At 41.6% G+C, this 15,684-nt stretch overlaps 1 protein-coding gene across 4 annotated transcripts in view; it reads left to right on the top strand.

Moving 5' to 3' along the window:
- Positions 1–264: 264 nt before the first annotated feature.
- Positions 265–15,684, top strand: part of cpeb4b (cytoplasmic polyadenylation element binding protein 4b) — a 65,158-nt gene continuing 49,738 nt past the window's right edge. For 2 of the 4 annotated variants that reach the window (XM_061898680.1, XM_061898678.1), the window contains exons 1-2: positions 265–688; positions 1,363–2,588. In XM_061898680.1, coding sequence (XP_061754664.1) covers positions 1,410–2,588 — 1,179 coding nt within the window. In that variant the 5' untranslated portion in view covers positions 265–688; positions 1,363–1,409. The remainder of the gene's footprint in view (positions 689–1,362; positions 2,589–15,684) is intronic. The other 2 variants (XM_061898681.1, XM_061898679.1) reach the window with 1 other exon arrangement.

Genomic DNA, 15,684 nt, shown 5'->3' with positions numbered 1-15,684 from the left:
AGGAAACAACAATACACTCAAAATAAGGCCAGACAACCTGGTGGAGTTTCATTTTTTAACCTATTCTGCTGGTGGTGTGCCTCCGTATGTTTTTTTATGAAAAAAATGTGCCTCGGCTCAAAAAAGGTTGAAAAACACTGCTTCATGCATCTTAGGGAGGATAGTAGGCGGGGCCAGAGCGAAGCTGCCGGTTTTTCAGCCAATAAAAGGCCGAGGTGTGGCTGCCGGTGGGCGTGGACGCAAGGGAAGAGGCGGAGCCAGAAGCGGAAGTGTGTTTCGGCTGATCCCTCACTGTCATTCGGCCACGGTCGGCTTCAGTAGAGGGGGGCAGCCAAAGAGCGCATACACACTCATACAAGGCAGCAGGCAGATTAACAAAAAAAATATTGAAGCAAAAAAATGATAACGACCGAATAAGACTCGTGACACATCCGCAGCGGAGTGCATTTGACGCGTTGCCACGAAGCCCGGCTCGGATGTCACGGTCCACAGTGCAGGCAGAGCGGTGTCATTGAGCAGGCAGGACACGTCAAGAGAAGGGAGGAAGAGAAAAAAAAAAGCTGACCGACAGCCCTCAGCTTTTTAAATCGCCCCCTGCCTGCATCGAAGACATCCTTCCAGGGACGACACCTTGCTGTCAAGTCGACGGAAGGTTCTCGACAAAGAGGTCGGAGGTGGTGATCAGAAGGTGAAACATTTATATTCGATCGCAGCCAGCTAGCATGCTAACAGCTAGAAGCTACAAAGCTATAGCTAGTAATAACTCAGTTTTATTAACCGGTTACAAATCGTTTCTTTTGTCGTTTTATTAACGATCAAAACCATGGATACTTCTTCACGGTGCGTATTTCTTTAGCTAGCCGATGAAAGAGGAGAGTCATGACAGCTGTCAAACAAGGTCGTACGTTTTTTTATTTTTTTAAATATTTTTGTTTCAAGTACCTCCACACGTCAAAATCGTGAAGTCATTTAAAACGTCGTCACGGCGTTCCCCTTAAAAAAACAACAAAACAAAAAACCTGGCGTGTCAGTTTGCGTCACGCAAACGTCTCCAAAATAGCAAATGTGTCGCCTCGTCACATCAGAGCTAAGAGCTAAAGCAGCATATTGGCTGCCAGCAGCTCAGCTGTCCGTGGACAAGTTGGCAACGTCATGCGGTTATAATTAGCTGAAGATGTTTAATGTTTGCTTTGCACACAAGTGCTAAAACAGATAATTTGGTCAGGGTGGGGATGGGCTCATTGGGGTTGGTCGCCATATATCTGGGGATTCTATAAATGGGTAAAGTAAAAATCCAGTAGGGAGAATTAAAAATTTGTAGTGACTGCTTATCGTGCTTGCTGTGTGCTCTTCTCTCCATAGGACCAAACGATCACGGGATACTATTTGTGTGTGGGGGGAGCAAACAAATGGGGGATTACGGCTTTGGAGTCCTAGTTCAAAACAACACTGGCAACAAGTCCGCATTCCCGGTCCGAATCCACCCGCATCTGCAGCCCCCACACCACCACCAGAATGTGTCGCAGAGCCCCGCTGCGTTCATAAACAGCACCACAGCCGTGGGAAATGGCACCACGGCGGGCTCTCCCTGGCTCTTCCCTGCCTCTGCCACCCACAGCAGCGTGCAGGATGAAATACTGGGGGGGCCCGACAAGCCCAAAGCGCAGCAGCAAGAATTGCAAGAAACGCAAGAAAAGCAGCTGTCCCCCGGGAGTCACCAGGACGGCGGCGGAGGAGGCGGCGGCCTCATCATCTCAGAACTGGAGAAGGGCCGGTCGGAGGAAGGCAAGACGGACAACGGTGTGCCTGATGTCGGGAAAGACAAGCAGATCCGTCTGGAGTCTCCTGTGCTGACAGGCTTTGACTACCAGGAGACATCTGGTCTAGGGGGCCCGGTCCAATCCAGTACCACCTCATCGTCGCTCACCGGCTTCAACAACTGGTCAGCGGCCATCCCGCCGGCGCCGTCGACCATCATCAACGAGGACGTCAGCTTCTTCAACCCAGCCTCCGCCAACAATGGGCCGCTGCTGTTCCAGAATTTCTCGCACCACGTCAGCCCCGGGTTCGGCGGTAACTTTTCCCCTCAAATAGGACCAGGCGCCGCCCTCTCGCAGCACCACCCGGCACCCCCGCCGCACCCCCACTTCCAGCACCCTCACAACCAACACCAGCAGCACCGGCGCTCGCCCGCCTCGCCGCACCCTCCTCCGCCCTTCCCGCACAGGAATCCGGCGGCCTTCAACCAGTTGCCGCATTTGTCCAACAGCCTGAGCAAGCCCCCCTCGCCTTGGGGGCCGGCCAGCTACCAGAGCCCCTCGCCTTCCCCGGGGTCCTCTACCTCCTGGAGTCCTGGAGGTGGGTACGGAAGCGGCAGCGGCGGCTGGGGAGGATCTCAGGGCCGAGATTATCGCAGAGGCCTCAATGGCGGTATGACCCCTATCAACTCTATCTCTCCGCTGAAGAAGACCTTCCTGAACAACCACGTTGCGTCCCAGAAGTACCCTCGCAACAACCCCGGGGGTTTCAATCCCAAGTCCTGGATGGATGATGGAGTCGGACGCAGTGATAACATCTTCCCTTTCCAGGTACGTTACAGTCGTACATAGTGCTTTTCATTTTACATCCGTCCATCCATTTTCTACCGCTTATTCCCTTTGGGGTTGCGGGGGACGCTGGTGCCTATATCAGCTACAATCGGGCGGAAGGCGGCGTACACCCTGGACAAGTCGCTACGTCATCGCAGGGCCAACACAGACAAACATTCACACTCACATTCACACACTAGGGCCAATTTAGTGTTACATTATCATAAGAATTATAATTGCATTGAGTTGAATGTCTCTTAATTAATACAGTTATATAAAACAGGGTTGTTTATCCAAATAGTTGTAAAAAATTGGACCGACAGGCGCAAGTCTGAAATAGGAGCAATATTTTTTATGTAAGGGGCGCTGGAAGCTGGCAGACCCGTCAGCGATCCTGTTCTGTCTCCCTGTAATGTTTGTCTGATCTTGAATGGGATTGTGCTGAAAATTTTAATTTTCCTGAAAGAACTCTCCTGAAGGAATAAATAAAGTACTATCTAATCTAATCTAATCTAATATTGGTTGAGAAACATGGCCGCCGTCAACCATCTTTGCAGAGGCAAGGGCGGGATTTAGCAACAATGTAATGATTATAAAGCTTTGAGTGTATTACATGTTTGTCTTCCAAAGCTCTTTGACCACAGTTGATAGAGGATGCCACATACATGACAGGATAATAAATTAAACAGTAGCCCACCACGTTCAATGTTAATTTACAACCATAAAGGTGATACCGCTGCTATTCAGGGAGGGGGTTGAGCAAGAATTAACAAGGCGCGTCGCCTGATGTGTGGGTTTATAAATCTGTTTTTTCCCCGTACTTCTGTGCTTGCATTGCATGTCTGTGGTGACTAATGTGCTTGTGTCACTGCAACGTTGCAGTGTGCCACATGAGGGGCGGCGGGGGGCTTTATAGAGGATGCAGTGAAGGGTATAGGATAAAACGAGAGATCATGCACTTTTGGTGATTTAAGGAAATATCTATTATACTTCTTATTTACTACAAGGTATCAACAATATTGTATCCATAGAAATGGAGACTTATGATTTTGTTTATTAATAAACCGGTATGCATCTAGTAGTATAGTGTATTTATTCAATTTATGTAACAAAGACTGAAAAGTGCACACATAATTGCAGGAAAGGCCTGATTAGGATTGACGGTAAAGGGAGCATGAAGATAAATTCATTGTATTGATCCGCCAGGATGATTGAATGTGTAGTTCAAGGAGGGCGGGGCTTGAGGGATGATGCTCCCCAGCTCAGCCTCATGACCTCTCTTAACTACTGTACACAGCCACCGCCAAATTTTGCTTTTATGTTCTGGTAGTGTTCTGTCAAAATCAGGTATTACATATGTACTTAATATAAGTGCACAATCACTTCCTTTTATGTGTCTTTGTAGCCGCAACCCTTACACCCCAACTCATTTGCTCCATTCATATTTATTCCTTCGTATTCAAAGTGGAATGGCAAAAATTATCTGTAAAATCTGTAAACTCGCACAAACATTCACAAAGAATATGCCAGTGCCCATCATGGACGGGTTTGAATCTTGCAACACTTAATCAGATGACATGAAACTCCAGCTCATTCAGCTTCTTAAATTAGAGCCTAAAGAATTGTGATGAAAGTCTAAACCAGAAATGGACATCAATATGACATAGCATTAGAATAGCTTCATCAATTAAAGCATTTTCAGTCAAACAGTTAAATCTTGAGAGCGAATCAATTAAAGCATTTTCAGTCAAACAGTTAAATCTTGAGAGCGAATCAATTAAAGCATTTTCAGTCAAACAGTTAAATCTTGAGAGCGATTTTAGCTCAGTAAGCATCTACACAAAAAAGCTTAACTTTAAGACGAATGGGTTAATAACCGCAGACTTTGAAATCAATCTTAATGCGACACAGTAGTAGCATAGCATTGTTGCACAAAAGTTGGTAGTCGTACATATAAAAGGGTTCATCTTATGATTTTTTTCAACATTTAAAACACTTCTTTGTGGTCTACATCTAAAACTAGTGGTAAACTAAAGGATCGCTGGAATAAAGTACAGCGTTTTATTTTTCTATATGCAAATACAGTTCAAACTGTATATCATTTTACATTGGCCAAAAATATTAAATACACTTGTTAAATAAAACCTTTTTGTTTTTGAAAAATGCTTAGGCCTACTGCGCTACTGTATTTTAATGTTGGTCGTTATGGTGGTAACTGGCGAGCCAAGTATTTACTGAGGTGGCACTTGGTGAAAAAAGTTTGAAAAACACTTTTGCATAGATTTTGTCTTACAAACCATATTAAAGCCGCTTTCTGACCGGCTCCATTTAGTGTGCCGTTTTGTGGGAAGTCTTATTTACGTGGTTCCACTTGGACTGCGTCTTTTCCATGTCATCTTTGTTGTTGTTTTTAGCGCTTCAATAGTAGGGCCACTGACTAGGAAGTTTGATAAATACACTACTTTGCATTATAAATGCTTACAGCAGAGGATGCATGTCCATGTACAAGCCAGTCTGCCCCTCAACGAGAGGATAGCGAAAAATAAGTTTGACTGCAGGGTGGACTACAATGGCGGACTGGCGCTAAGCTGTTTGGGTACAGCTTTATAATATATGGCAATATCCGCTGACGCAATAGGGCAGAAAATGTCACAGGACAGAGCAAATTCCAAGCGGCTCGTATGAAGGAAGGCAAGATTATTTTAAAAATATCAGAAATGCCTCCACGGTTCAATTTTAAATTTTCGGGACCTAGGGGATACCAAATACACATAAGTAGGTACCATCTGGTTAGAAATGTTGTTTTGCATTTTATGGTCCCTTTAAACGTACATATAGTCAGACTACAGCAAGCCTTGTAAAACCATAGCACTGTGAGCATCTAGGAAAACTGATAGAACCATAGAACTGAACATTTTTTTTGCAACATACCATTAGCGTAGCGTAGTCTCACAAACGAGTGGCAGTAAAGTAAATTTTGCATTACTTCATTAAATCACATGAGACTTGAAACCTTTGAAAATCCATACTATGGGTGTCAAACATGTTTATATTGGGGGCCACGTCGCAATTAATGGCTGCCTTCAGTGGGCCGTTTTTAAAAAAAAAAAAAAATTGAATTATCCATGTGGGTAATAACCAGTGATTAATCACGTTTAATCAAAATTAAAGTGTTACATCTGATTAAAAACATATATAATTTGAGAGCACTAAAATAAATCTATAATCACCTTATGATATTACACAATTGCAAATGTATTTGATTATTACTATTTTTTTATGTACAAATTGATACATAACTTGCTTTGTAATCCTTAATAAAGGTGACATGCAGTTAGTAATTTTTTTTTTCTTCACAAAATATATTTTAGTAGTACAGTATACAATATTTGGCATGATCAGATAATGTTAAAGTTGAAAAAATATGCATTTTTTTGTAATCTCGATAGAACAAATATACTTACTAAAAATAAAGAAGTATTTTATTGACAGATTTTTTTGCAGGTTTTTGAGTGTCACAATGGGATGTGACGGGCCAAATCTGGCCCCTGGGCCTTGAGTTTGACACCTGTGATCTATACTTAATGATTTAGCTATTTTTAGCCTGTGTTCAGTTTTTTTGTGTATTGTTATTAGGGATAGTACCTTTTTGGTACCTTTCACATTTTGAATCGATTTGCTACCAATCCCGTTACGCGGGAATCTTACTGGTACACTACGGTACCAATTTTCTGAACTTATTTGTGTTTTAAAAGCTGACCAATCACAGCATTGTGATCCGTGTAGCTTCTAACGCAAAGCTCGCATTTTTGGCAGGTGCAAGTCTGGGTCTGCGGGAGGGTGCGCAGGGAGAGAAGCAAGACAGCGTCGTTTCTGCAAATTACGAGACGCAAGCATATATACTAGGCTTTACTGTACGTTTGAGTATTTTTTATCAGGCAAATTTGCTTTGTTGGCATGAAAAATCCTCTCCATGTGCTGCTTGAGTGCTTATTTGCTTCCCAAGTGTTTGAGCTGGTCGTCAGACATGACATGAAGTGCGTTGTGACTCGATACCGGTAGCACTGACAAAATTAAGTCTGTGCCTATAAAAGTACTGAATTGGGTACCTATCCCTAATTGTTGTCGACATGTCACCACAGAAGGGTACCAGTGTTGACACGAAGCTTTTAATGATAACCGTAGACCCAGAACTGTTACCTATTTGTTCGACATAGCAGTAGCCTTGTGTCGTCATGCAAAAAGGTTGGTAGTAAAACAAAGGCTCTGGGTTAATTGCTTTAAAATGATAACAAATCAGAGGTTGAGCAGTGTTGCGTTACATATTGTTTTTGACCTTTTAAGGCTCCTCCCGAGTTGCAGTGATGAATAATGACTCACATTGTACCTTTGAGCCAAGCAGCAAACGACATTGTCCTGACATGTCTCAACATGCCCTAAGCTGGCTCATCCAATTGTCTTTATTTTTGCTTTCAAACTGTGAACAATAATATCAACTCTGATAATTCTGCATTCGTCTTGACTCAATTAACATCCCATCACTAAATCCCCTGGTCTGATTTAAGCCGAAGCTACACTAGCTGTAGCATGCGGCTGTCTTTCCCTGTGATGAAACCGATCAAGCAGGCTAGCATTGTCCTCTGCCTTCTTCATATTGCAAGGACACATGGAGGTTGGGCACTAACTGACCCTTACTCCACTTGTTAGTGTGTGTGCAAAAGCTCTAAAAATTATGCAAGTCTAACCCATTTACAAAGAACAACTCTGACAAGCAGTGCCTTTTTTTCCTCAAACAGGTTTTTACTTTTGTAATTTGGTTTATTAGTCTACTAGAACAAGAGTGTGCATTTTTGTGCATTTTAATACAGAAGAAGAGACCCAGTATACTAATATACACTTTTAAAGTGTTAATTTTTTTGTGATATTTTTCATATGTCTTTGATATAATTGCTAAGGGGTTGCCCTACATTACTTAATTCTGCTTTCAGTTTCAATCAATCAATCAATCAATGTTTATTTATATAGCCCCAAATCACAAATGTCTCAAAGGACTGCACAAATCATTACGACTACAACATCCTCGGAAGAACCCACAAAAGGGCAAGGAAAACTCACACCCAGTGGGCAGGGAGAATTCACATCCAGTGGGACGCCAGTGACAATGCTGACTATGAGAAACCTTGGAGAGGACCTCAGATGTGGGCAACCCCCCCCCCCCTCTAGGGGACCGAAAGCAATGGATGTCGAGCGGGTCTAACATGATACTGTGAAAGTTCAATCCATAGTGGCTCCAACACAGCCGCGAGAGTTCAGTTCAAGCGGATCCAAGACAGCAGCCAGAGTCCCGTCCACAGGAAACCATCTCAAGCGGAGGAGAGATGTCCCCAACCGATACAGGCGAGCGGTCCATCCTGGGTCCCGACGAGCGGTCCATCCTAGGTCTCGACTCTGGACAGCCAGTACTTCATCCATGGTCATCGGACCGGACCCCCTCCACAAGGGAGGGGGGGGACATAGGAGAAAGAAAAGAAGCGGCAGATCAACTGGTCTAAAAAGGACGTCTATTTAAAGGCTAGAGTATACAGATGAGTTTTAAGGTGAGACTTAAATGCTTCTACTGAGGTAGCATCTCGAACTGTTACCGGGAGGGCATTCCAGAGTACTGGAGCCCGAACGGAAAACGCACTATAGCCCGCAGACTTATGAACCAGTGAGTTTGGTTTGGGGAAATCACAAGGACGATCATCCTGGTTAGTATGGGTCACCTGAAGAAAAAATAGTGACTGTGGCTTGCAGACATACAGTAGCTTGCAAAAGGCATGTTTGGCAACCATTGTGCCTTGGGTCAGAGCATCTATCTGTATTAAATCGAAAACACAAGAGAAGTGTTGCCACACTTGTTTTGTGTTCTTCAGCCTTATGTAGTTTCCTTTTTAGCACCGACACAACAGATTGAGGGCACACTCACACTGTGCCATGTCAACCATGCCAAGACTTGGGCACGCACAGTGCTCTCTCCAGGCCTGCTTTCTAGTGCCAATGTTACAGAATTGCAGTAAATTGCCTTTTTTGCATGTGACTTACTTCGAGTTCCATTTCTATTGCATGTGGGGTGGCGGTTATCGTTATTAACAGGTGGGAGGAGCAATCACATTATAGTTATGTAACGTACATAGCATGTTTGTGCCCATGTATGAGCCAGTGAGTTCCTTTTGACTAGCTCTTTATTTCTGTTTGCAGTGTGGTGATTGTCAGTTAATAATACCTGGCTAGGGGAGCAACTGCATCGATAATATAACATCTAGCATGTTCTATGATTTTTGGTGTGTTTAACAATATGAAAATTCCTTGTTAACATTATGACAGTATCAAAAAGTACTTATATACAAAACAATATATATACATTTCTAGGCAGAAGAAAACATTTAATATAGGTTTGGGCAATATGGCCTTTTTTTAATATCTCAATATTTTTAAGCCATATCGCGATGCACTATTTAATATCTCGATATTTTGCCTTGGCCTTGAATTGATACGTGATACATATAATCACAGCAGTATGATGATTCTATGTGTCTACATTAAAACATTCTTGTTCATACTGCATTAATATGTGCTCCTTTTAAACTTTAATGCAGAGAGGGAAACCACAACTAAGTCAATTGACAAAAACTGTATTTATTAAACGGTTATTAAAGGCCTACTGAAATGAGATTTTCTCATTTAAACGGGGATAGCAGGTCCATTCTATGTGTCATACTTGATCATTTCGCGATATTTCCATATTTTTGCTGAAAGGATTTAGTAGAGAACATCCACGATAAAGTTTGCACCTTTCGGCGCTAACAGAAAAGGACAATTTCCCTATTAATTTGAGCGAGGCTGAAAGATTCGTTTTTGAGGATATTGATAGCGACGGACTAGAAAAAAAAAACACGATTGCATTGGGACGGATTCTGATGTTTTAGACACATTTACTAGGTTAATTCTGGGAAATCCCTTATCTTTCTATTGTGTTGCTAGTGTTTTAGTGAATTAAATAGTACTTGATAGTCGGAAGGGTGTCTCCACGGGTGTTTTGACGCGCAGTGTCGATGGCATCTATGAACGGCACAAGCTCAGCTTTTCTCCGGTAAGAACTGACTTTTTAACCACAATTTTTTCACCGAAACCTGCTGGTTGACATTTGGTAGGGATCAATGTTGGCTTGACCGCGCTCTGATCCATAGGAAAGTTTCACCTCCAGGAATTTTAAACAAGGAATCTCAGTGTATTCGTGTGGCTAAAGGCTAAAGCTTCCCAACTCCATCTTTCTACTGTGACTTTTCCAATATTAATTGAACAAATTGCAAAAGATTCACTAACACAGATGTCAAAAAACTGTATAAGTATGCCGTTAAAGCAGACAACATTTAGCTGTGTGTGTGCGCAGCGCTCATACTTCCTAAAAACTTGTGACGTCTTGCGTACACATCATTACACGACGTTTCGAAGACGAAACTCCCGGGAAATTTAAAATTGTAATTTAGTCAACTAAAAAGGCCGTATTGGCATGTGTTGCAATGTTAATATTTCATCATTGATATATAAACTATCAGACTGCGTGGTGGGTAGTAGTGGGTTTCTGTAGGCCTTTAATCAATGGCACAAACGTTCATGTCCTTTCCAAAACAGAAAGTCGAAGATTGTCAAATAAATTTTAAGTGTCCAATAGAAATGAGCTGCATATTAGGAATTCAAACAGTGTTCGTCCCACACTATGTAGTAGGTTACTACGGACGTTATTAAATTCTGTTGTTGACTATTTTTGTCATACAGTGTTGGTGTGGAAATGGTTGTCTCGGCATATTGTTGGTGTGACACCGAACGGACATGTTGACATGTGGAGTAAGCACTCTTCATTCTCTAGCAGGAGACTTTTCAAATTATGCTACATTTTAAAAGTAATGCTACTTTTGCCAATGCAACACTAAATTGGCCCTAGTGTGTGAATGTGAGTGTGAATGTTGTCTGTCTATCTGTGTTGGCCCACCGATAAGGTGGCGACTTGTCCAGGGTGTACCCCGCCTTCCGCCCGATTGCAGCTGAGATAGGCCCCAGCGCCCCCCGCGACCCCAAAAGGGAATAAGCGGTAGAAAATGGATGGATGGATGCTACTTTTGGTAGCAACGCTTTTGGCCCACACTTGACACATTACAGTTGTCTTTTCGACATATTCCCACTTGAAGCCAAACCACCGCCAGACGATGGAACCCCTGCTGTTTTTCTTGGGAATGAATTATTCCTTGATTCGCACCTTCTTTCTCTCGTATTACCACTCGCACGTCTCTGCTAGCACCACAACTAACGTTACCCAGTCCGCTACCTCTCTACTCCGCGAGGGCGTATACGGTATGTGACGTATGACGTGATTGTATGTGACGTGTGTAAGAATGTGCGCTTGCTGTCTGTGAGAAGGAGAGACAGGAAAAGAGTGGGAAGAGCCTGTAGTGTAATGGCCGCAGCTAAAAGCAACTGTGTGAGAACGTATACTCAAATATCACGATATAGTCATTTTCTATATCGCACAGAGACAAACCGGCGATGTATCGTGTATATCGATGTATCGCCCAGCCCTAATTCAATATTGTTCCGGCTTCTTAAAGGGGAACTGCACTGTTTTGTGGAATTTTGCCACAATCATAAGAGACATGAGGATGTATGTTTTTGTTTGCATTCTAAATGTTAAATACTACAATGGAGCCTATAAAGACCTTAAAAAAACATCCAAACACCTCTGTTGAGGCTTTATACACATGGTGTATGTAAGTATATATTAATGTAGTAGCGAGCACATTCATATTAAGCTTTAATATTTACGTATTTTGATAATTTTAAGCATTAGGCATTAGATTTTTGTTTTTCTTTTTTTCGCTGATTAAATGTGGACTTCATGAGAGACAGCAAACATAATAAGATATCATTCACTGTGCTACAAATGTGTGGTGTCATTATGATGCTGACTGCTAGGATGTTCATATGTTCTCATTTAGATAAGGAATGACCATAATACTTGTGAAGAAAATAGGCGGTGGGGGGGACTAAACGTCTTTGTGTTGTTCTCGCCATGTCCGGGCCCTAAATGGCTGTCAAAATGTACCAACTTGTCAGAATACCTCCTCAGACTTCCTCTGTCAAGGTGAGAGGCATTCATTAATAATCTAGAATACACTTCCAGGGAGCAAGGAACCGAGAAAGCAGCAGATCACATGGTGTATACAAAGGGACACACGATAGTGATAAGGGCGCCGCTATAGTTTGTCTGCGCTAGCGCTTATAACGACTAACTAGTAAGTGGTTGATCTTACTAGTAAGTGGTTGATATTCAAGTCATTAAATTTAAATTGAGTATTGTTGGCAATTATTATTGTTGAGTGTTTAAATATGATTATCTTCCATTTTAATTTGTTTAACTTTTACAGTATTTTTTAATGATGAAGACAAAACGAGAGTTGCACTTCCGGTCTATGTGACTTGACGCAAGTTATTTTATTATGTCATCAACATGTATTATCACAATAGATCGACAGTATTTAAATCTCTATTGTTGACCCCAATGTATATCATCTGTATTGTATATTGTCTACACCGTGTAACCCTAATCTCTGTTAAAAGAGCATAACTGGCTCGGTTGGTAGAGTGGCCGTGCCAGCAAGTTAAGGGTTCCAAGCTCGATCCCCGCTTCCGCCGCAATCATACTCAATGCTGTGGTTTCCTAGGGCAAGATACTTTACCCACCTGCTCCCAGTGCCACCCACACTGGTTTAATTGCAACTTAGATAATGGGTTTCACTATGTATAGCGCTTTGATTTACTAGAGAAAAGCGCTATATAAATAACATTTACTTTACACATATATTTCACAACAATTATATAGTTTAGATGCTCAGACAGCAACGTGTTTATACAAGTTGAATTTAGAGTATGGTGTTTGTAATTTCTGATGTGGATTTTGTATTCATGTTAGCATTGAAGCTAGCTAACAATTAACAGGCAAGCTTGCTTCTGCACTACATGAGCAATACAACCGGTTTGTGAGTTTATCAAAGTGAATTTATCAATTACAGTTTTACGTGAATTTTAATTTGAAATGTACAAATCGTAATGTTTTAACATGGTTTATTAATACCGTTAAGCCTAGTGTATACTCTCCTGCCGCAGAGCTCGCGTAGGCGTCGCTGTATTTCCCCCTCGCCCTGCGTAGCCTCCCGCGTAGCCTACGTGCACCTTCCAAAAATCCTAGGTTTTTGTTGCCGGTGATGCAGAATGCAGAGCTGTGATTGGTCAATTTTTGCCTGGGAGGGTCCCTGAACACAGGCAAGCAGACTTTGTGCTTAAAGTGCGCACATTATTTTATGAAATGAAACAAGAAATTAATCATTTGCATGAAAACTGATTGTGTGTACTTAATATCTCGGTAAGCTATAAACAAAATTACTGAATGTGTGTTTTTCAGCTTATTGTGTCGTCCAGAAAAAGTCACAAAGTGAAAGAACAACACTTACATTTTATTGACAATCCTGTGCTAACAGGTTCGATTCCGACACATATTCTTTCCCATGGACGCACATGTTTTTCTCTCACACACAATACTTATTTCATGTCAATCTTTCAGGCACAGTATATTTACAAACATTTGTGAACTCTGAACATAACCATGTACAACAGCTTGTCCTTAACTTAAAACGTACAAAACCCGTTTCCATGAGAGTTGGGAAATTGTGTTAGATGTAAAAATAAACGGAATACAATCATTTGCAATTTTTTTTCAACCCATATTCAATTGAATGCACTACAAAAACAAGATATTTGATTTTCAAACTCATAAACTTTTTTTTTTTTGCAAATAATTAATTTGTAATTTCATGGCTGCAGTACGTGCCAAAGTAGTTGGGAAAGGGCATGTTCACCACTGTGTTACATCACATTTTCTTTTAACAACACTCAAATGTTTGGGAACTGAGGAAACTAATTGTTAAAGCTTTGAAAGTAGAATTAGAATTCTTTACCATTCTTGCTTGATGTACAGCTTAAGTTGTTCAACAGTCCGGGGTCTTGTTGTCGTATTTTACGCTTCATAATGCGTCACACATTTTCGATAGAAGACATGTCTGGACTGCAGGTGGGCCAGGAAAGTACCCGCACTCTTTTAATACGAAGCCACGCTCTTGTAACACGTGGCTTGGCATTGTGTTGCTGAAATAAGCAGGGGGGTCCATGATAACGTTATTTGGATGACAACATATGTTGTTCCAAAACCTGTATGGACCATTCAGTATTAACTTTGCCTTCACAGATGTGTAAGCTACCCATTCCTTGGGCACTAATACACCCCCATACCATCACAATTCTGGCTTTTGAACTTTGCGCCTATAACAATCCGGATGGTTATTTTTGTCTTTGTTCCAAAGGACACCACATCCAAAGTTTTCAAATATAATTTGAAATGTGGACTCGTCAGACCACAGTACACTTTTCCACTTTGCATCAGTCCATCTTAGATAAGCTTGGACCCAGCGAAGCCGGCGGCGTTCCTCGGTGTTGTTGATGAATAGCATTCGCTTTGCATAGTAGAGTTTTAACTTGCATTTACAGATGTAGCGACCAACTGTAGTTACTGACAGTGGTTTTATGAAGTGTTCCTGATCCCATGTGGTGATATCCTTTACACACTGATGTTGGTTTTTGATGCAGTACCGCCTGAGGGATCACAGGTCTGTAATATCATCGCTTACGTGCAGTGATTTCTCCAGATTCTCTGAACCTTTTGATAATTTTACAGACCGTAGATGGTAAAATCCCTACATTCCTTGCAATAGCCCGATGAGAAATGTTCTACAACTGTTCAACAATTTGCTTACAAATTGGTGACCCTCGCCCCATCCTTGTTTGTGAATTACTTAGCATTTCATGCAAGCTGCTTTTATACCCAATCATGGCACCCACCTGTTCCCAATTAGCCTGCACACCTGAAGGGGTGTTCAAAATAGGTGCTTGATGAGCATTCCTCAACTTTATCAGTGTTTATTGCCACCTTTCCCAACTTTTTTGTCACGTGTTGCTGGCATCAAATTCTAAACTTAATGATTATTTGCAAATAAAAACATGTTTATCAATTTTAACATCAAATACATTGTCTTTGTAGCATATTCAACTGAATATGGGTTGAAAATGATTTGCAAATCATTGTATTCCATTTATATTTACATCTAACACAATTTCCCAACTCATATGGAAACGGGGTTAGTAAATGGTTATTTAACAATTATGTTTATTTACAATTACATGTCAGATCCCTCTTGTCCTGTGTACCAAACAGACAGATATTGTTGCAAATAATAATAGTGTTCTCTGCTGCGACTCGATCAGATGTTTCAAAGTCCATCTTTACGAAGGTATTTTCCTCAGGTTTATAAGTAAATCGTCCATTAAAAGTAACCTGGTCATTGTGAATGATTAGTTCCTGTGTCGACAAAGTAGTCAATGTTGTAGTTCAGTGGTTTTATTTAGTCACTCTTCACAGGAAGGAAATATACAGTATCTATCTAGTCCACAACTGTTCCTTCTGGAGACACTGCCCCTTAGTGTTTTGGAAGAGAATTACAAGTCTGGCACCATCCCACACGGAGGAACTATAAATCAAACAAGATGCCGTTGGATGCAAACTACGCAATGCAAGAGTATATTTCAGCGTTTAATCGTTACATCCCTGGTTTACTTTTAGTACTAGTACGAGTGACTTTGCATATCCTCCTGAGAACTAGCGTCGACTCCAGTGGACATCTGTATTTTGGGTAACAGATTTTTTTTTCCTGAAATTTGTAACTGGCAAAAGAAATACACCATAAAGAAATGTCCACCATAAGTAATGCTCTTTCTCAGGATGATATAACGGCAATACTTTTATTTTTGGATTATTTTTGTATGTAATGTATATATGACCGTCTCTATGTGGTGTCATGGCTGTTGTGTACCAAAGTAACCACAAGATCCTTGCAGAGCACACTGTGTTCCTAACTGTAGCACAGCCTGCAGTATAAGCGCGTGATGCTGCTGT

The sequence above is a fragment of the Nerophis ophidion genome, linkage group LG04 (genome assembly GCF_033978795.1).
Source record: "Nerophis ophidion isolate RoL-2023_Sa linkage group LG04, RoL_Noph_v1.0, whole genome shotgun sequence".
Lineage (NCBI taxonomy): Eukaryota > Metazoa > Chordata > Actinopteri > Syngnathiformes > Syngnathidae > Nerophis > Nerophis ophidion.
The sequence above is the reverse complement of the archived record's forward strand: the minus strand, read 5'-3'. Positions and strand labels throughout refer to the sequence as shown.